This window comes from Fopius arisanus, unplaced genomic scaffold, assembly GCF_000806365.1.
Source record: "Fopius arisanus strain USDA-PBARC FA_bdor unplaced genomic scaffold, ASM80636v1 scaffold00026, whole genome shotgun sequence".
NCBI lineage: Eukaryota > Metazoa > Arthropoda > Insecta > Hymenoptera > Braconidae > Fopius > Fopius arisanus.
This window is the reverse complement of record NW_011887765.1, coordinates 709,033-727,016: the sequence shown is the minus strand read 5'-3', so window position 1 is coordinate 727,016 and position 17,984 is coordinate 709,033. Positions and strand designations below refer to the sequence as shown.

Genomic DNA, 17,984 nt, shown 5'->3' with positions numbered 1-17,984 from the left:
GCTCTTTCAGTTGAACCTCTTCACGCGAGAACTCCCACCCAACGTCACATTTCGACGTCTACGAATAAACACATGGGGAGACCCCCATCCAAAAATATATTTTTTATATATTTTCTGTGTATTATAATGTGCCACTACTCCATACTCTATTATATCTCGCCATTTATCCTCACTGAAATTAAAAGGTAAATCATAATATTGAATAAAAATTTGGATTTTACTTGTGTTTTATTTACTTCCAAATGGAAAACAATAGAAAAAATAAACACGTGGGGAGATCCTCATCCAAAAATATATTGTAAATGCGTTTGTATTTATATTGAGAAATTGTATTGAGAACCGACACCTAAAAAATATAATACCTTTCAGCCTGCTTTTTTATCCTCTCTCAGAATTTTTCATTCTTAAACCCCTATGCTGTGGGCTTTTATGATTTTTTCATTGATCCCATGGAGATTCTATTCAAATATTCTCCATCTTCAGACCATTCTCCTGTCGTATCAAACGATAATTAATAGTTGTAATTTTGAATATTAATTGATTAATTCCGAGTGCAAAATGCACTTCTCAAGTTTGAATTCATTAATCTAGTTATCAAATTTTTGATTTTAATAAAACATTGAAAATCTTCTCTTGAATTTCATTGATTAGACAAAAAGCAGAAGGAATTTGATATTGACAAATAATTTATTTGCAATTTACGTAGTTTCAAATGATGTGCGAAATATCAAACAGTTTGCAAATTAAAAACATTGAGGACATGAGTTCATCCTCGATTTGCGAAGTCCACGTGATTTCCATTCTTTGAACAACCTGATAAGATCTGATAAGACCCTCGTCTGCGAGGTGTCGTGTGTTGACAGTATGACAAATTATGACGACAAATAATAATACAGCGCGGGAAACATCTGTTAATTCGAAATTCCACCAGATGTCAGATACGTCCGGGCGACAAAACATCAATCTCTCCCCGATAAAACAGAAATTTTCTTTAACTCATTATAGATTCGGGACCGTCGAAGGTTATGAGATTTTTTTAATGAGAAGTGAACCGTCAGCATGAAGTCATTTGTATGATAAATAAATTTCATTGCCTTAATTCTGATCAGGAGATGGCAAGTGATTTTTCAATTTTCCCCGACAATTTGTCGAGGAGATAAATTCATTATTTAATAATTTCATAGCGCACATGCTGCATTCTTTATTACGCAAGGAGTTGGTCAGAAGCCAAGGATTTTCTTATTCTTTTTGTTTAGCTGGTTATGATAACCTCCGAAGTGATCGTTAAAAATTTTATTGAAAATATTCCTTTCTTAGGTGGTCAATCCTAAATGCTCATGTCACTTGCGTATTATCTGCCGGAAGCAACGATACAGCATTAACGCTCATTACCAATGACCGTGACTTAATTGTGAATCGACAATAAATTTCAAGCGATTGTTGAAACAATGACATCAGGTAAACTTTTACGGTTCAATAATTACACCGATACGTCATTTTTTTCTGTTTTCTAACAGTTTATAAAATTTTTTTATCGCAAATAAAACACGGGTCTCGCATTCTCTTGAATCATAATATTTAATTATTCATTTAGATACTGACGCATCGACTTTGTGTCTGCAATCCAAGAAATCGCGGACTCTCGCACAGTCTGAAGTATTACAAAATGAGGTAAACATCAATTTAATTTATTATCCATGAAATAAAATTCCCTTTGGACCATCTAAAAATGCTGAAAAGGTTCAACTAGTTTTCAATTAAAGTGAAAATTATTTACTCGGTTATTAAACGCGATCATATTGTACTCACGTACCAATTTACAAGTGGGAGATGATAAAAAAGAAATGTCACGCGCTTGACATTTGCTCCCGGAACTTCCTGTGCCAGATATATAAGTATTCAATTATATTCTTCTGCGTATTCACTGAATTCCAATATTTTCAGAAAGACGAAGATGCGGAGATTGAAGAAAAAAATTCAAACGTCAGTGGATGGACTCTTCTGGTTATTCTAGGAGGAGTCACGTGCTGTTTCGGATCAGCACTGCCAGCAGGTTTTAATATCGGCGTTATGAATAATCCGGCGAAGGTGTGAAAACACCAGTACTATGCCCCATTGAACAATTACCTTAACTTTATTTTCTCCAGATCATGCAACAATTTTGCAACACGAGCTTCCAAGAACGGTACGACGTCCACCTGGATAATACCGCAATGAACATAATCTGGGGAGCAGTTGTTTCGATATTTCTGATTGGTGGAGTGACAGGTTCTCTCATAGCGAGTTGGATAGCCGATCGATATGGGAGACGAGGAGCTCTAGCAATTGGAAATATATGTGGAGTAATTGGTGGTATTTTATTCCTCCTGGTCCCTACCTTTAATTCGGTGGAGATCTTAATGCTAGGACGACTGATTGTTGGTGAGTGACGATTGAAGATGTCATTTAAAAATCACTTCAAGTTGATATAAAAATATATTCCCCCTTTCAGGACTCTCTGGTGGCATTGCGACCAGTGTCTTACCCACATACGTCACAGAGATAGCACCCTTGAAGCAACGAGGAGCAATGGGTGTCCTGTGCCAATTAGGAATCACTGTTGGTGTATTTTTTGGTCAAGTTGCTGGTCTTCAGACTGTCCTTGGTACAGCAGACCATTGGCATCTCATGCTCGCCTCATTCGCTCCACTTTGTTTAATATCATTAGTAATATTGAAAGTTCTTCCCGAAAGCCCTAAGTATTTATTCATCATTCGGGGACAAGAGGACAGAGCCATTCAAGGTTGGTAGCTCCAAGGACGAATTTATCCACATTATAGGGGTAAAACGGACAACTTCCAATTATCTCAATTCATATTACCGCAATTTTAATGAGAACTAGCCCGCGCTATCTTACTAGGTTATTCAAGAATTTTTGAGAAGATGAATTTTATTAATATCTCTAGTCTTTCAGAGCTCGCTCGATTGCGAAATGTCAATATTGCTCTTCTACACAAAGAGATACATAATCTCCGAGAAGAAGCTAGAATACGCACAACGATGGACACGTGGACAATGGGCCGTGTGTTGACTGATCCGTCCGTTAGACTCCCATTGCTTCTAGTATCTTCTTTGCAATTGGGCCAGCAATTGAGTGGAATCAATGCTGTTTTTTATTACTCCAATGTGATATTTAAAGCGTCCAGTCTTGATGACACTGAGGCACAATATGCAACACTTGGTACAGGACTTATAAATATTGGTATGGCTGTGATATCTGTTTGGATGATGTCACGATTTGGCAGGAGACAGCTCTTCCTTACCAGTTCAGCGTCCAGTGTGGCTTGTCTCATAATCCTCTGTATTTCATTAAAAATGATCGTAAGTTCAATCGTATAATTTATTTTTTTTTATGTTTCATCAATTGCTCACTGGATTGCGATGATAATGAAAATATTTTCAAGCATTCTGCTGCCTTCATGCCAGGATTGTGCACAATTGCTGTTCTTGCATACGTTTTATTTTATGGAATCGGTCTGGGGCCGATTCCCTATTTCATTGGATCCGAGTTATTTGAAGTTGGACCGAGACCTGCTGCCATGTCACTAGGTAGTGTCTGCAATTGGGGAGGTAATTTTATCGTGGGAATGCTCTTTCCACCATTAGAGAATCTCATGGGACCTCTGGTATTTTTATTATTCGCTGCATCCACTATATTAGTGGGACTATTCGCCAGGTAATTCCATAATCATATGAAAAAAAAAAATAATTAATGGATTACGAATGAATTTGTTTCATCACGGGAATGTAATTCTTGCAGGCAATATCTGCCAGAAACCCGGGGTGTCGATACGTCACTGACAGCTTCGGTTTTATCCCGAGGATTTAGTTCTCGAAGACATGATGTCGAAAGTTAATGAATAAAAAAAATTCCATCCAATTTCTCAAACGCACAAATATCATCATACAGTGGATGTGAATTTTTTATTTCTCTACGAAGCAAATAGGCGATTATACATTATCTCTAATTGTTCATAAAAGCATAAACATAATACAGTGTGAGGTGCTATACGCATCCAGGTGGGGAAAGTCCCTTTGTACAAACCAAACAAGCCCTCTGTTTTACTGACTTTCATCAATGCATCGAAAAAGCCACGATAGAGCAGGGGTTTTCCACTCGAATCTGTGCCTGAAATCAATAAATTTATCAATTTTAATACGACAATAAAATTTTCACGATTATATTAATTAACTCCTCTGAATAAACACCTTGATTGTAAAGTCTTGTTGCAATAACATCAAAGGGTTGCATTGTTAAAGCAACAGAACTGCCACCGAGAAGTGCAGAGCAAAAAGTGAGGGTCAACGGTCGATTATCAAAAATCTGAAAAAAACATGTTAATAAAAATGAAATAAAAATCCTTCGACGTTCGTCAGTAGAGATCTCACCTGAAACGGCTTCAACCAATCAGTTATTAGACTGAACATTGTCAACTGCGTGGCAGAACCGACAAATATCCTGGGACAATTGGCAAAACACCTCTGGTAAAGTCCAGCAAGGCCTCCTTCCCTCCATAGAGACCTAAATGCCGCCGTTTCACTGGTATGTCCATGCTGAAAACCCACTGCTATGACCTCAGCAGATTGTGCCTGCATGCGCGTCTTCACCTGGAGAATACCAAATCCATTATTTGATTCCTTTTGAAGACCGATCGATTCGAATTTCTCTATTTTAAGGAGCCCATCATACCAAGTAAAATGGACTTCCGAGGACAGCTCCCACACATCCTGAGAGTCCACTCAAAACAGCTGTCCGTAGAATATCTGTTTCCCCTTTGTCATTTAGGGTAAATCCATAAGTTCTTGCAGCCTTGTACGATCCCAGTCTGATTCCATTCAAAACAACTTGGAATGCAAGAGCTGATCCCAGACCTGACTGCAGTGCTAGAATCCCTTCATTCTTTGATATTACATATCCCGCGTGAAATGTATTCTTGTAGAATTTTTGGTATGTTCCTCGTGCCTCCAGTTCTCCCTGCAACTGCAGTCTTATCTTGACAACGTCTATTGGATTTGTGAAAAATCCAGCCCCCACTGCTGCGAGTGCTGCTATCGTAAATTCTACAGCTAATCTGCAATTTATTAACAATAATAAAACATTCGAAACTCAAAATCACATCCCGCCAAGTGCTGCAGGTTAAATGAGGGCGCTCCAATTATTAATTGACCTACAGACACTAAAGATAATGTAATTCTGGTATGGGATGGCATCATTCAGTGCTTAAATTATTGTAATCGTCTTTGTTGTTTACTCAATTTAATAGGTGTTGTTGTCTGTTGTCAATGAATATCTCGACACTTTGGTAAATACTGGGAAACAGTGGATTGCGTAATCACACGTGAAATAGTATGGTAATGAATGGGAATTTCGCATGGTCATGGCCTACAAAGTACAAATGTAATTGAATAACCCGAGTAAACTGTCTGGAATGGAAATTCTTTATATTAAAATTTTTAATAAATTAAATGGAACTGATGGGTACATTTACTCACGGTTTCTGGGGTGAAACGTTGTCCGCTGTCATTATTATTTCCGGAGTTATTAAACTGGTTACCTTGGGGTAGTGGTTAAATATTTGGTAAACTACATGAGTTGAACGAATGGTGGACTAGTGGACCAAGTGAACCACCGGCATCGACTGAAATTTTTTATCTATTTAATACGCATATGCAACAATCCCGTCAGATGCATATGATGTAATTACTGAAAATTTATCATTCATGTGATTAAGAATCGCAGGTAGAGGCTATCATCTAGGAATCATTTCACAGATATTATTTCAATTGTTGGCATCTCAAATTGACTGTATCATTGGCTGATTCTTGGACAAGTGCCAATTGCGATGACAACTGGGTATTCATGGAAAAAAAATTACTGCATGAGTTGAAAATTTTTTGCTCTAGGAGAACCTACCAGATATTTTTGTATTCGCGTTATTTTCACACACCTGCGTGTACAATTAAATATAAATTCTCTTAACATAACTTATCGATCAGTAAATCCATCGTATAATCTCTCTAATTGTTCGTAGAAACATAAACACAGAACGGTATGAGGTGCTGATCTCATCCAAGTTGGAAAAAGTCCTTTGTAGAGACCAAATATTCCTTCTGTCTTAAAAATTTTTATGAGCGCATCGAAATAATTGCGGTATATCAATGCCTTGCCCTGATTATCAGTAGCTGAAACACATTATTGTTACGAAAAAAGAAAATATCATTATCCGTGTTAAAACATTTTACCTTGATTGTACAGCCTCACAGAAATAACATCTAAAGGCTGTGTCATCAGAGCCAAAGAACTTCCGCCTATTAATGCTGAGAAGAACGTCAAAATCATGGGATGATTTTCAAAAAACTGGAAGAATATGAATAATTTCAAAACCCTGAATCTCGTGTCTCTCATCAGTTGATGACTAATGATTGTTTTACTTGAATGGGTCGCAGTAAATCGGTAGCTAGACTGAACATCGTTAATTGCGTTGATGATCCAAAGAAAACTCTAGGTACATTAGCATACCATCGCTGATAAAGTCCTGAAATCCCACCTTCTCTCCATAAACTTCGAAATGCTTCACTGGTTGATCCATACCCATGCTGATGACCCACAGCAATTGCTTTGGCAGCTTGTGATTGCATTCGAATTTTAACCTGATGCATTTATCAGGGACTAATGAGGCATATTTACATAATTATTATGCATCAATTATCTGAATGTCTACCAGATAGAATGGACTTCCTACAACAGCTCCACAACAACCAGCGATTCCACTGACCAGAGCTGTTCTCAAGAAGTCTGTTTGACCTTCATTGTTCAACGTGAATCCATAGGTGCGAGAGAATTTGTAAGAGCCAATTCTAATTCCATTCAATGCTATTTGAAATCCAAAAGCTGGAGTCAGACCGGACTGGAGTCCACGAATTCCCTCGTTTTTCAGAATTACGTATCCAGCGTGAAGGGTATTTTTGTAGAGCTTGTGATACGTCCCTCTTTTTAATAATTCACCTTGCAGTTGAAGTCTTACTTTTACAACGTCTAGTGGGTTTGTAAATATTACTGCGCCAACAGCTGATGAGGCTGCCAAACCAAACTCGACACCTAATCTGTACAAAAATCACCTATTCAGCTGGAAAATAACGAGTAATCAAAGAATTTACCAGTGAATATCGAAAACTCACGGTCGGCTTGTGCCTGAAGCAGATTTCATAATTATAAAATACCTGTGAATTTTTGGTTATGTTTCGCAGTAGAATAATGTCTAATGCAGAAAATTTAAATTACATCTCGAGTTCACTTATCTCTCATTATCTTTTATCAATTTTGCATATTGAAAAAAGGACTGAACTCCTGTGACAGGTTCTGTGATTCAATGAAACTTCAGCGTTAAAATAAAAAATCAGTTGTATTCAAGAAAATTTATAAATATATAAAACATTAGTCGTGGGCATTTATATTTAAGTAATTGTACATATGTTACACCTTAGAATACTTAAACTATTTACTGCACAGCTGTGATACCACCACCTTTGGATATCTTGGCGATTTCATCTTTAAATTTGGCGATAGTCTCTTTAGCTAGTGTTAATTTTTCCTTGAGATCGATTACTTCGTGACGTATTTTATTCCTCGCTTCGGTGATGGCCTTCAGTGTCGATTTCTTCTTAGATTCAACTGGAACAGATTAAAATTTTCTCATGAGAATGTTCAGTGATGTTTATGTGTTGCATTTAGAATTTTTTACAATCAGTCTCGTGTCTCCAAACACTCAACGTCACAGGTCTTGTTGTGCTCAATAAATGTTGCATCAATGCAGTTGGATCTTGAAAGACAATTTCCTCGTAAAATTCTGATACTAAATTCTTCTTTCCGGTCTGGATCTCCGGAGATGATTGAAAAAGCTTCAGGATGTGATAAATTGTCACCTGCAATTGCAGTTTATATAATAATTATTATCAGAACATGATTTCTGTAAAAAAAAAAAAACGTGATTATATCACGAAAAATTCGGTTTTTTCGTTCTTATAGAAAAGGCAGATCAGATGTTTTGAATTAAAAAATACTAATCAAAGTAATCAAGTGATCATTAATTGTTTATTGGAGAAAAAAATTGTGGAGTTTTGCGGACTCACCGGTCGTTCGTTTGGATCGAGAAAATAAATTTTTATAACAATTTCGAATTCACCCCATCCGGTTTCTGTCAGCTCATACGGGGGTTTTGTCACGATTCTATTCGGATTGTTGTAGCTCTCGTGCAATTTAAAATGCACTTTTTTAACATAAACTGACATGTCCTCATTGTTGTACGGTTTAACGTAAACAGTCCACTGATGCGTGTGTCCATCCTCTTCTCTTTTTTTTCCAAAATACCGAGCGACATTTCCGTACACCAGAGGTTTTACAATTGTCAGTCCCTGGAATTATCCAGTAATTAGTAGTTGAATTCGATATTGAATTTATATGAAAAATGTGTATTGAGGTTATTCGGAGTACCTTAACCCTACCACCAGAATCCGGTCCGAATTCGTTCGTCGTTGCCATTGTTGTTAATTTTTATTAATTAATCACTTTTGAGCCATTCGCTCGATTAATGAACGCGTAATTATTCACCGATTTATTTATATCGTAATGGTTATTGTCGGAGGTTGAAAAGTTACAATTCTTGCACGGATGGTCAAAAGTAATTGTTTTTAAATATTTGTTAATTGACATGACAGACGCCATGAGAGATGGCGCTGCAGCTCCTAATAAATTCAAAATTTCGAAAACGTATGTTTTATATTTTTCCCTTTTTTGATTTTTTTTCTGATTGATTGATGAAAAAAGTTGTAAAAAAAAAATTGCTTTTCTCCCCTTGATGAAAAAAAAAATTTGTTTTCTCATTTTCTGATTCTCATTATATTTAAGGCTTTTATTATGACAGAAATTATAAAAATTCATTCACACAAGGATAGTTATTATAAACTGTAAGAAAAATAATTTTTGTACGAAAATCGATATCTAAATATCTGAAATTTATTCGCTATAATGGTCCCTCAAAACATCATTTTCGAGGGACAGAGAGTGGTTTCTTTGATATCACTGGAGCTGGAATTTTGAAGACTGACGTTGCAGTAGTTTTTAACTCCGGTATTTTCTTTGACTTGGGGGCAGTGACCCTCTCCTTCTTTTGTTGCTCAAGTACAATTAAATTTCGCTTGTCTTCAATTTTTTTCTCACGTTCCCCAGTAGATAATTTAGGACGTCCGATTACTGTCTTCGATTTATTCAAATTCATCGATCTGTTCTCCTTGTTCGCGGACTCTTCCCACAACGATTTAGACATTGGTTGGGACTTTACTGATGGCATCTTTTTCTCTGTTGTAGACTTAATAATCGAGAATTGTCTCTGCTGATTAATTGAATCAGAGTCCCTCATTGGCAATTTCTTCGGTAGTTTCAGCTCTTGGCGAGAATCTCTCTCTCGAGAAGCAAAGCTGAAAGGAACCGCTTGAGTCCGTTTTTTCTTGGTCATGATGTTTACAGGAATTCCAAAATTACTGATCTTCTCTTCTTTGACTTGAATGCCTTCCTTCGTCGAAACAACAGTTGCCACAACATTCCTCAACGGTTGCTTCTTCGTCAAAGATGATGATCTCGGTGCTCTCAACTCACCCGCTTTTTTCTTCGATTGACTAACCGTCGATAATTGAGTCCTTGGTAAATTATTTGTCGCTCTACATCTCAATTTAGTTTGTAACATGGGAGATACACCGATCGTTGTTTTTCTCACCTCTCGGAGAGATTTCAATAGAGGCTTCACTGCGTTCTTCATATTGTTCACGATTTTTGGGTCCACTGGGGGGGCCTTAGCAATCTTTGGGTCCTTCAGTTTAACTTTATCGTTGATAACTGGCCCTTGGGATTCCATTCGAATTGAAAATTGATCCCCGTTCATCACCTTTTGTGAATCCTCGACTGCTTCAGAGATCAAATCGTCGACTTGTTTATGCTCTGATACAATTGAAGACTTTACATTCAGCTGTTCAACTTGCAAACATTCTTCGACAAGTTCATCCATGATTTCAGTCAATGCCTTTCTGTTCTCCCTATCTTCGGCATTATTCTCAACTGTGGATTGCACACTCGGTTGATCGACTTTTTCAGGAACACATTTGTCAATTGGAAGATCTAGGTGTTCTGTTTTAGATTGGAATGTTTGCTGCTCGTCCTTTGGAATCGTGGAGTTCAAATTATTTCTCGATTGTCGTACTTTCTTTACAGATGCCAACTGCAAATTGCGAAGTGCATCAATCAGTCCCACTTCTACGCTCATAGCATTTTTTCTAGGAGTAACAACTGACTGTGTGGTTTCTGAGAGGTCATCACAATTTCCAGTTAAACTCTTGAAAGATACCTCCACTGAGGATGTCTCCATTTCGTTGAAACTCGACTCCATCGAACGCCAGAGAGTCTCACCTGAGTCGTTCATTTCGTCCAATTTATCAGATTTTCAACCTAATATTGGAATAACTTGAATAAATCCCAACGGTTTCAGAATAATTCATGTTTTGCAGGACGTAACCTCACGTCTGAGTTTATATTCATCAATTAATCCAATACACTCACCTTTTTCACAGCCCAATTACTCCGCTATTTCAGGTACGTCACAATGATGGCCTTCAACAATATTTATTTATTATTATACAACAATTACCATTAAAAATTCTTCGTCTGTGATGTTTATCCGCGGGAGCCGCTCTTGTACGTTGGAAAATTTGAATTGATTTAGACGCTCCAAGCGACCAACTGCTTATATACCAAAGTATATAATATAGTATAGTCTGTGTAAATGCCATGAGGGCATCCCCAAAATCCCTAGAAACTTTCCCCCCTTTTCATAATAAAATAATAAATATATGCAACTGGAAAAACATGACATGATGTTGCGATGATTTTTATTGAATTATTAACGCAGAGTAGAAATTATTCTATAATTTATAATAATTATTTGATTGTTCCAATTATTACTCCTCGCAATTATCTGTTTCCTTCTTTCAAGATAAATGTTAATATTTATTACTATTAAATATTGCAACAACAGTTGTGAAATTTATCCATCGATTAAGGATCAGAGTAGAAAGCATTTCCAAGATTCTGACTGAATCTAATTTAATGAATAAACATGTATTATTTACACACATGGTAAATATTGTAAATATTGTGACATATTATGGTGAATTTGTAGATGAAAGTATCGATGGATCAAAGCCTGAATATGCGAATAGACAAAACGCATGCGGCTGTATTTATTTCATAGAAGTTTTTTCATCTGGATATGAATATTTCAGACGCACATACGAGTGCGTGAAGGAAAAACAATTCGATATTCCAACTCGCATCCATTAATAATGCAGCAAAGAATTGTAACTGACAATTGAAACAAGGATTAGCCATTTTCGTAATCACTCTTGAGCACTTGTATCACATTATTCGCAATTTCACAAGAAAATCACAACCTATTCTACAACATTTTGATGACGATTCCACTATCGATTATCCCCTGATCAATAAAAATACTTCATTCATTGAATAGAAACTAATTTGGCACTATTACTTTAATAAGCTCATCATAAGGACAGCCAGCTGTCTCAACAAAATGCTCCTATTATAATTTTCTAGTAAACAATATGACTTGAACAAATAGTCAATCATAATCAGACAGAAACGAAAAGAACAAGTGGAAATAATTGATGGATATTTAATGAATCATTAGATCGTTATCAGATGTGAAGATTTCTCCCTTTGCTCCTGTATCGTTCATCCAAATAGCCTGGAATCTGAAATAATATTTTCCATATACAGACTCCAATATCCACACTGTCACAATTAATCAACAATCATTATCTTACATAGTCTGTTATGCATTTTTTCTCATTAACTGAATTAAAATAAAACTGTCATGATAAGTATATAATTTTAAAGCAAAATTCAGGGATTATTCTGTTACACAATAAAACGTATATTTGGAGCAGCATTATGCACTGAACAAAAAAATATTTCTACAATATGCGTTACACATTCAATAACTAAGATCTACAACATGCGTATTTTTTAATAATAGAAATTATTTGTGAGGCGATTTGGGTGTCACATACCACTAATTTATAAGATCAATAGACAGAGGAGAGAGCGAGAGAGATAACGTTGAATTGAGGAGATTACAAGCAAATATCATAAATGGATAAAAGTATTAGACGAAGCAGAAGACTACATCTGCAGATATTCTATGGAGAGGGTGAGGGCATGATTATTTTATTAGAACGTGTGGAGTAGATTTGCTGAGCTAATTCTCATTATAATCATCCGCTTATTTTTCTCTTCCTGAGTAACAACTGAGTGAACAAAGATAAAGAGAATTAAAAAGAAACGATAATTAAACAACACAATGACTGTCTAATTCAGTATGATTAGCCTCTACCTTTGGTTTTGGTCGATGTGTATCCACTGCATCGATGGGCAATCGAATTCGTTCGACTTTACAGCCATACGCCACTGGTGTTAATTTCATAATAGTGTGCAGAGGTACTTGCAAATATGGCAGTTCATCTGTAAATTTCAGTGTGACTATCAAAAGAATACGACAAAAGTTTAATCTATGTGCCACGTGTTTGAGTTATGGATCAATAATAATTTAATCAATTTTATCACTACCTGCACTTTTATCGAGAAAATAGGCAAGGAGACATCGAAGTACAGCCTGATGTGTTACGACAAGAACATTTCCTTGTCTCTCCAATTCCATTATCACTGGCTCAAGTCTTGCAACTAAATCCTCGTAACTTTCTCCTCTTGGATAACGATATGAAAATTTATTTTGGTCCCTTGCTGCAAAATCCGTTGGATATTTGCTGGATATTTCCTCGTACGTCATTTCTTCGCAGATACCCTAATTAGATAATAATTAATCATCAATTAATTTATCAATATCATTAATTTAACAGAAGACGTGAAGATGATACTCACAGCATCGATTTCATTGAGAGCCTTCCACCTCTCTTGTGGTGCATTAACGTCAGCTGCTGTTTGAATAGTTCTTTTCAACCAACTCGTCCATACCCTCAATCCCTGTATATCCTGCTCATCAATATACTGTGCCAATGCCTTCCCATACAATTTTCCCCGTTCACTCAAATCAGAATCACCCCCAATTCTCCCTTCAAGATTCATAACACTCTCACCATGTCTCGTTAAATAAATTGTTCGTGGCACAATATGTATATTCATTAAGTAATAGACTATTCTGCTTTGTATATGCCCCTCGTGTTTATACACAAGTACTTTCTCTCCTGTATTATAAATCTTCATGAACGACAATTCACTCTCTTTACTCTCATCGAGAGGCTGATACTTCTCTTGATAATGCTCAATTCTCTTGATGAAATCTGCCAACACCTCCTCTTTGTTCATATCAGCATAGTCAGGACTACTCACTTTTACCTGTTAACAAGAAATACCAGAGACAATGAATTATTATAAAACAATATTACAGACAATAATATGAGATTGTTTATTCACCTCCATTATGTTCTGCTCTACTATTTCCGGATCGTCACATACAGATTCAACGAAAAATAGTTTAAATCCCATTTTTTCAACGACAATATTGTGAATCATTTGTCGGCGCTCAATCGTCGAATTGGTGGCATCAAAAACAGCTACTTCACCATCACCACTCTCAAGCCAATGACAGACATCATTCAGTGCATCCACAGCACATTGGGTTCTTATGGCCATGGCCTTGATATTGTCAGGACGAAAGAATTCGTGACATTGATATGCTGTTGTTGCATGCCTCCTGTACTCCCCCAGATTAAATACTTTTGTATTTATTCCAATCCAATTGAGGTATCTGCACAGCTTTTTGGAAATGTACGTCTTTCCCCGTGCAGGCAGTCCCACCATTGCTATAACATGCGGTTTATTTACAAAATTCGCACGTTCACCTGAAAAGTAAAAGACATCCACTATATTATTTCCATACTATCCGCATGCTGGGAATTCATTCATAATCGAAGATTAGAATAACGAAGAGGTTAGAGAGAGGTTCAAGGAGAGATTAGTGATACCAATACCAGAAGAATTTTCTCATTAAAAAAAATCCATCTCTGTTTGAGTAAGCTTGAGTAAGTAGAAGTAATTCTTATCAATTGACGTCTATTATTTAAATATTTATCCCTCTGATAATTCAAGGACTACCGATCACTTCGTCGTGTTGTTCATCAGGAATTCTCAGACATTTTATTCTCAGTAGCTGAATAATAATAATCACCTCTTATGGGAAATGGTTTAGTCTGGATAGTATCCGATGTTGGTGGTGTGTAATGCATCTCGGTGCTCATTTTGAGACGTCGAAAAAACAAGTGTCAATTCAGTGTAATTCACAGACCAATGACGCCACGAAATAATTTCCACAAGGTATTATGAAAAAAACAACTCCAAACTCGATGGTAAAACCGAATTTAAAAAATATCGAGACTGACGTCTCCCAGAGTACTATTTCGTATTATCTTTTCAAAAGATATTTTCACAATGTCGAATAGGGACGAATCATATTAACTTAATCAAATACGTCCTTTGACCGATGATTATTTGGCGAGTGTGCAAAGTGCGTGGTCGATTATAGCGTCAACTTTAATCCAACAACTGAGCTTTTCGAATAATAAATGTACGCAAGCGTGTACAGACACATACGATGATCTCTCAATAAACTGAGTCTAGTCCAACTAATCACGAATCACCAATCACGAATTGACGAAGACACGTCTTTGACGGCGCAACTCAACAACAGAACTAGAACAATATACAAAGTGGATACACAATCTTTCTGTGAATTACGGTGATTATTGTTTGATTCATATATTTCGAGTTAATGGGTACGATGATAATGACTCTTGTTCGGATGATACCGCTGGGTGGTGGATGGGGATAATTTGAAATTGGAGTTGAAACCAGTGGAAACGGGTGTAAACGTGTACTTTTGCTGGCCAGTCGTAGCCCAGGAAACCAATCACGCCACTGTAATCCCTCAATACCGCTTAATCCCAGCTACAATTCACTTGTGCACAGTTCAAGTTGTTGTCGGCTCAAGTTTACTAGCTTACGTCACGTCTTTTTTTTCCAAATTGCTCCGCTTGGATCTCTCATTCTGTACTGGGGGGAAAAATTGTGAAAATCTCCCACCAACGAACGAGGAAAAACAATAATAAATTCCTGGCCACAACTTCCTGGTGTTGCCGCACTATTTGTTGAAATGCTTTTATTAATATAATATTATATTATTTTCTGATTTATTTCACTCCTCAATTTTATTAAAATATAATTTTCAAAAAACATATAGGTCTGGGCTGCAGCATTCGCAGAGTTTGTGCTTTGATCATCAATTATATATGTTGTTGGATAAAAGGATTGATTAAATCGGCTAAATGACTCGTATTTTTCATGTGGAAATGATGCGTGCCAGGAACAGTACGGAACATGAAATCGGAGGATGTAGTTTCCAGGACTTTGAGGACTTCGAAATACAATTCTTTTTTCTCCTTGTAACGCGAACTTTCGCCTTTGATGACGTAGTAGGGACACGTTAGACGCTTTGCCATGGCTACCATCTGTTCATTATTGAGTCCAGGGTCAAAGACACATTGAACGTACGGGTCTCGATTGAATGACACTGTTCCATCCGGATGTTTTGTTGTGCCTCTCTCGAACAATATTCTGCACATCTCCTCATCCAGAGAATTATTGGTTGCCTTGATGTACCGACTAATTGCTTCTGCTTCTGAGTGTCTTGGGGGTGGGTTTGTCAGTTGGTCGAGGCGAAAAAATCTGTTCCAATCTTCGAAAAAGTAGGATAGGAATTTTTCTGGTGGCAACTCCGGGAACTTGAAATAATCCAAGGCAATTACGAATTTAATATCTTGAGGTGCAAAGACGGCGTAACTGAAACACCACATCGCCCCCATTGAGTGTGCGATCAGTCCGATTTTATCCATCTTGTAGTGTTGTTTCACCCGTTGAATCACTTGGATGTACATTAATGGGGTATACATAGTCCCTTTTGGTAACCAACTAGAGTATCCGTGACCTGGTGCATCAACTGCTAGAATACTCAGGTTATTTGGTAAATATTTGATGAGGTTATCGAAGGAGCCGGCGTTGTCCTGCCATCCGTGAAGAGCTACTATGGGTTCAACATCTGGTGGACCCCAATGTTTACCTGGAGAATTTTTCAATATTGAAGAGCATGTGGGGGTTGAGGTAAAATGACGAGCACATGATGAATTCAAAAAGGAAAAGACTGATCATAAAATGGAATACCATTACCTGCAATTTTACCCCACGGTACCTCGATCTCCACTTCTTTGAATTTTTTCTCTTGAATAACTGCCTCTGCTGTAGCCATGTTTCTCTGCAATCTAGTCAGACGAAATCCAATCTTTCTGATGGCCACTAATCTCCCCATCTTCATAATTGTTTTTCGTCAAAATGTTATAGGCAAATACCGGATATATACCTGATGATGATATTTATAATGGGTCCCTTCTCCTGTTATATTCAGTTAAAAGTAGAATTTACACTTTGACCCGTGCAATCATAAAAAATTGGGTGTTAATGATGCAATTGTTAGCTGAGAATGACTATTGCATTTTCTGGGAGAAGACTGTGGGAATGACTGCCCATTGTACCTGGTAATTTCCATCAACGAATAATGACTAAATACACTATTCAACACTTACTATTAATAAACTATTTTTTATTGTCACTTGTTTCAGTAATGAATTCTTGTCATGCGCTCACTGCGCGTATTCGTCGCTTTTGATTTCAACTTATCACCATGTGCATCTGCATTGTAGCAATAAATATATTTATTGTTTATACAGTACAACCACTATCGAGTAACTTTTTTAGATAATATTAGAAATTAGAAGCATGTGTTTAACTAGCTTTGTTCTCTCCGTTACCCGCAGATGTCACTTTCTTCTCATTAAAAAACACTCGTGTTTGGTGTATCATTTGGTGTGGAAAAAAATTTGGAGAGAATAGCAAATTGAAATGAATTAAAAGTGGAAACGATTGGGCCGCATGTCAGTCATCAGTTTTGCGAGATAAAATGAGAGCTGAAGCTTTGAAATTGTATAAAGATCTTCTGAGATACAGTCAACAATTAAAATTCACGGATCAGAAATATTTTGTTCACAGAGTACGAACGGATTTCTTGAAAAATCGTCCACTTGTGGACATTAATGAAATCCAGTTTCACATTGAGGTAATCTGTCGATAGTCCTACAGTCATTACAAATCATCACGAAAATTCTAATGACAATTTTTTAATTACAGAAAGGTCAGCAATTGTTGAAGAAGAAAAGAGTCGTCTAATGTTGACACAAAAATGATGTTAAACAGATTTTTGATAGTCCAACTGCGCTTCAAATCGTTGAAGAAATTTTTGGATTTCTCTCGGGTGCCTAAATTAAATGAGAATGACCTTGAAGAGCAATATGTCCGGGGAAGTGGTCCAGGTGGTCAGGCAACTAACAAAACAAATAACGCAGTAGTTTTAAAACACAAACCGAGTGGAATAGTCGTGAAATGTCACCAGTCAAGAAGTTTATGGGACAATAAAAAAACGGCTCGTGAAATATTAGTAATGAGACTAGACAGCAAATTGAATGGTGAATTCTCAATTGAGAATCAAGAACGCAAACTTCTATCGAAACAATCAGCAGATCGCACACGCAAGAGAAATAAATTACTGCAATTGAAGAATGAATTCAAGGAACGAGAGGGATTAAATTGACTCAGACGTTTCATCCTGTATTTCTCTTTTTTACAATGAAATTACCATTAATTTGACTATAAAATATGAAAAAATTGGTACACACATTTCATTTAAACAGACAAATAAACA

General features: G+C 36.7%; 8 protein-coding genes and 1 long non-coding RNA gene across 16 annotated transcripts; 3 read left to right on the top strand and 6 right to left on the bottom strand.

The window, feature by feature from the left end:
- Window positions 1–1,016: 1,016 nt before the first annotated feature.
- On the top strand, window positions 1,017–4,019 carry LOC105264945 (solute carrier family 2, facilitated glucose transporter member 1). Its single transcript, XM_011302177.1, has 9 exons — window positions 1,017–1,115; window positions 1,318–1,458; window positions 1,595–1,671; window positions 1,945–2,088; window positions 2,148–2,421; window positions 2,492–2,782; window positions 2,954–3,360; window positions 3,444–3,715; window positions 3,800–4,019. Exons 2-9 carry the CDS (start codon window positions 1,449–1,451, stop codon window positions 3,894–3,896), a joined length of 1,572 nt encoding a protein of 523 aa, XP_011300479.1. The 5' UTR covers window positions 1,017–1,115; window positions 1,318–1,448; the 3' UTR covers window positions 3,897–4,019.
- LOC105264947 (solute carrier family 25 member 35-like) lies at window positions 3,939–5,688 on the bottom strand. Its single transcript, XM_011302178.1, has 5 exons — window positions 5,533–5,688; window positions 4,730–5,111; window positions 4,429–4,647; window positions 4,249–4,363; window positions 3,939–4,168 (listed from the first exon to the last, which is right to left on the bottom strand). Exons 1-5 carry the CDS (start codon window positions 5,562–5,564, stop codon window positions 3,972–3,974), a joined length of 945 nt encoding a protein of 314 aa, XP_011300480.1. The 5' UTR covers window positions 5,565–5,688; the 3' UTR covers window positions 3,939–3,971.
- LOC105264946 (uncharacterized) lies at window positions 5,152–5,552 on the top strand. Its single transcript, XR_892028.1, has 2 exons — window positions 5,152–5,236; window positions 5,304–5,552. It is a non-coding gene; the product is annotated as an uncharacterized lncRNA (long non-coding RNA).
- A 29-nt stretch (window positions 5,689–5,717) lies between the features above and the next one.
- On the bottom strand, window positions 5,718–7,341 carry LOC105264948 (solute carrier family 25 member 35-like). Of its 2 annotated transcripts, none has more exons than XR_892029.1 (6): window positions 7,219–7,341; window positions 6,762–7,143; window positions 6,472–6,690; window positions 6,283–6,397; window positions 5,954–6,222; window positions 5,718–5,743 (listed from the first exon to the last, which is right to left on the bottom strand). XR_892029.1 is itself a non-coding variant. In XM_011302179.1 (6 exons), exons 1-5 carry the CDS (start codon window positions 7,245–7,247, stop codon window positions 6,026–6,028), a joined length of 942 nt encoding a protein of 313 aa, XP_011300481.1. In that variant the 5' UTR covers window positions 7,248–7,341; the 3' UTR covers window positions 5,807–5,889; window positions 5,988–6,025. The 2 variants fall into 2 exon arrangements, 1 of the variants encoding a protein (XP_011300481.1); XM_011302179.1 differs by lacking the exon at window positions 5,718–5,743 and adding an exon at window positions 5,807–5,889 and having other exon boundaries at window positions 5,988–6,222.
- An 82-nt stretch (window positions 7,342–7,423) lies between these two features.
- Gas41 (YEATS domain-containing protein 4 Gas41) lies at window positions 7,424–8,743 on the bottom strand. Its single transcript, XM_011302180.1, has 4 exons — window positions 8,531–8,743; window positions 8,170–8,451; window positions 7,782–7,962; window positions 7,424–7,711 (listed from the first exon to the last, which is right to left on the bottom strand). Exons 1-4 carry the CDS (start codon window positions 8,576–8,578, stop codon window positions 7,539–7,541), a joined length of 684 nt encoding a protein of 227 aa, XP_011300482.1. The 5' UTR covers window positions 8,579–8,743; the 3' UTR covers window positions 7,424–7,538.
- A 190-nt stretch (window positions 8,744–8,933) lies between these two features.
- LOC105264944 (uncharacterized) lies at window positions 8,934–10,841 on the bottom strand. The gene is made up of 2 exons (XM_011302176.1): window positions 10,646–10,841; window positions 8,934–10,534 (listed from the first exon to the last, which is right to left on the bottom strand). Exon 2 carries the CDS (start codon window positions 10,506–10,508, stop codon window positions 9,081–9,083), a length of 1,428 nt encoding a protein of 475 aa, XP_011300478.1. The 5' UTR covers window positions 10,509–10,534; window positions 10,646–10,841; the 3' UTR covers window positions 8,934–9,080.
- A 111-nt stretch (window positions 10,842–10,952) lies between these two features.
- On the bottom strand, window positions 10,953–15,251 carry Pfrx (6-phosphofructo-2-kinase). 4 transcript variants are annotated; one of them, XM_011302169.1, is made up of 6 exons: window positions 15,055–15,251; window positions 13,595–14,022; window positions 13,043–13,516; window positions 12,731–12,965; window positions 12,498–12,643; window positions 10,953–11,856 (listed from the first exon to the last, which is right to left on the bottom strand). In XM_011302169.1, the coding sequence occupies exons 2-6, from the start codon at window positions 13,979–13,981 to the stop codon at window positions 11,800–11,802; spliced, it is 1,299 nt and encodes a 432-aa protein (XP_011300471.1). In that variant the 5' UTR covers window positions 13,982–14,022; window positions 15,055–15,251; the 3' UTR covers window positions 10,953–11,799. The 4 variants fall into 4 exon arrangements, with proteins under 4 accessions (XP_011300471.1, XP_011300468.1, XP_011300469.1 ...); XM_011302166.1 differs by lacking the exon at window positions 15,055–15,251 and adding an exon at window positions 14,349–14,440 and having other exon boundaries at window positions 10,954–11,856; XM_011302167.1 differs by lacking the exon at window positions 15,055–15,251 and adding an exon at window positions 14,349–14,440 and having other exon boundaries at window positions 10,956–11,856; window positions 12,498–12,625.
- Window positions 14,116–17,979, top strand: LOC105264943 (probable peptide chain release factor C12orf65, mitochondrial). 4 transcript variants are annotated; one of them, XM_011302172.1, is made up of 4 exons: window positions 16,672–16,764; window positions 16,849–16,971; window positions 17,276–17,342; window positions 17,414–17,513. In XM_011302172.1, the coding sequence occupies exons 1-4, from the start codon at window positions 16,688–16,690 to the stop codon at window positions 17,450–17,452; spliced, it is 306 nt and encodes a 101-aa protein (XP_011300474.1). In that variant the 5' UTR covers window positions 16,672–16,687; the 3' UTR covers window positions 17,453–17,513. The 4 variants fall into 4 exon arrangements, with proteins under 4 accessions (XP_011300476.1, XP_011300475.1, XP_011300477.1 ...); XM_011302174.1 differs by lacking the exons at window positions 16,672–16,764; window positions 16,849–16,971 and adding an exon at window positions 14,116–14,202 and having other exon boundaries at window positions 17,044–17,342; XM_011302173.1 differs by lacking the exons at window positions 16,672–16,764; window positions 16,849–16,971 and adding an exon at window positions 14,406–14,494 and having other exon boundaries at window positions 17,044–17,342.
- LOC105264942 (probable serine hydrolase) lies at window positions 15,350–16,546 on the bottom strand. The gene is made up of 2 exons (XM_011302170.1): window positions 16,400–16,546; window positions 15,350–16,292 (listed from the first exon to the last, which is right to left on the bottom strand). Exons 1-2 carry the CDS (start codon window positions 16,542–16,544, stop codon window positions 15,460–15,462), a joined length of 978 nt encoding a protein of 325 aa, XP_011300472.1. The 5' UTR covers window positions 16,545–16,546; the 3' UTR covers window positions 15,350–15,459.
- Window positions 17,980–17,984: the final 5 nt, after the last annotated feature.

What these genes read in the sequence shown, in the direction of transcription:
- LOC105264945 (XM_011302177.1), top strand. An exon ending in GTATTTCATTAAAAATGATC is followed by an intron (nt 3,361 to 3,443) that starts GTAAGTTCAATC and finishes AATATTTTCAAG; the next exon opens with CATTCTGCTGCCTTCATGCC. An exon ending in TTAGTGGGACTATTCGCCAG is followed by an intron (nt 3,716 to 3,799) that starts GTAATTCCATAA and finishes TAATTCTTGCAG; the next exon opens with GCAATATCTGCCAGAAACCC.
- LOC105264947 (XM_011302178.1), bottom strand. Translation starts at nt 5,564, where the DNA reads ATGACAGCGGACAACGTTTCACCCCAGAAACC. An exon ending in TCGGAAGTCCATTTTACTTG is followed by an intron (nt 4,648 to 4,729) that starts GTATGATGGGCT and finishes GGTATTCTCCAG; the next exon opens with GTGAAGACGCGCATGCAGGC. An exon ending in ATTGGTTGAAGCCGTTTCAG is followed by an intron (nt 4,364 to 4,428) that starts GTGAGATCTCTA and finishes TGTTTTTTTCAG; the next exon opens with ATTTTTGATAATCGACCGTT.
- LOC105264948 (XM_011302179.1), bottom strand. Translation starts at nt 7,247, where the DNA reads ATGAAATCTGCTTCAGGCACAAGCCGACC. An exon ending in ATTTACTGCGACCCATTCAA is followed by an intron (nt 6,398 to 6,471) that starts GTAAAACAATCA and finishes ATATTCTTCCAG; the next exon opens with TTTTTTGAAAATCATCCCAT. An exon ending in TGTGAGGCTGTACAATCAAG is followed by an intron (nt 6,223 to 6,282) that starts GTAAAATGTTTT and finishes AATGTGTTTCAG; the next exon opens with CTACTGATAATCAGGGCAAG.
- Gas41 (XM_011302180.1), bottom strand. Translation starts at nt 8,578, where the DNA reads ATGGCAACGACGAACGAATTCGGACCGGATTCTGGTGGTAGGGTTAAG. An exon ending in TCGATCCAAACGAACGACCG is followed by an intron (nt 7,963 to 8,169) that starts GTGAGTCCGCAA and finishes CTGCAATTGCAG; the next exon opens with GTGACAATTTATCACATCCT. An exon ending in TTGGAGACACGAGACTGATT is followed by an intron (nt 7,712 to 7,781) that starts GTAAAAAATTCT and finishes AATCTGTTCCAG; the next exon opens with TTGAATCTAAGAAGAAATCG.
- LOC105264944 (XM_011302176.1), bottom strand. Translation starts at nt 10,508, where the DNA reads ATGAACGACTCAGGTGAGACTCTCTGGCGTTCGATGGAGTCGAGTTTC.
- Pfrx (XM_011302166.1), bottom strand. Translation starts at nt 14,418, where the DNA reads ATGAGCACCGAGATGCATTACACACCACCAACATCGGATACTATCCAG. An exon ending in CTCTCAATGAAATCGATGCT is followed by an intron (nt 12,966 to 13,042) that starts GTGAGTATCATC and finishes TTATCTAATTAG; the next exon opens with GGTATCTGCGAAGAAATGAC. An exon ending in TTTTCTCGATAAAAGTGCAG is followed by an intron (nt 12,644 to 12,730) that starts GTAGTGATAAAA and finishes TTCTTTTGATAG; the next exon opens with TCACACTGAAATTTACAGAT.
- LOC105264942 (XM_011302170.1), bottom strand. Translation starts at nt 16,544, where the DNA reads ATGAAGATGGGGAGATTAGTGGCCATCAGAAAGATTGGATTTCGTCTG. An exon ending in ACCGTGGGGTAAAATTGCAG is followed by an intron (nt 16,293 to 16,399) that starts GTAATGGTATTC and finishes AAAATTCTCCAG; the next exon opens with GTAAACATTGGGGTCCACCA.
- LOC105264943 (XM_011302175.1), top strand. Translation starts at nt 17,466, where the DNA reads ATGATGTTAAACAGATTTTTGATAGTCCAACTGCGCTTCAAATCGTTG.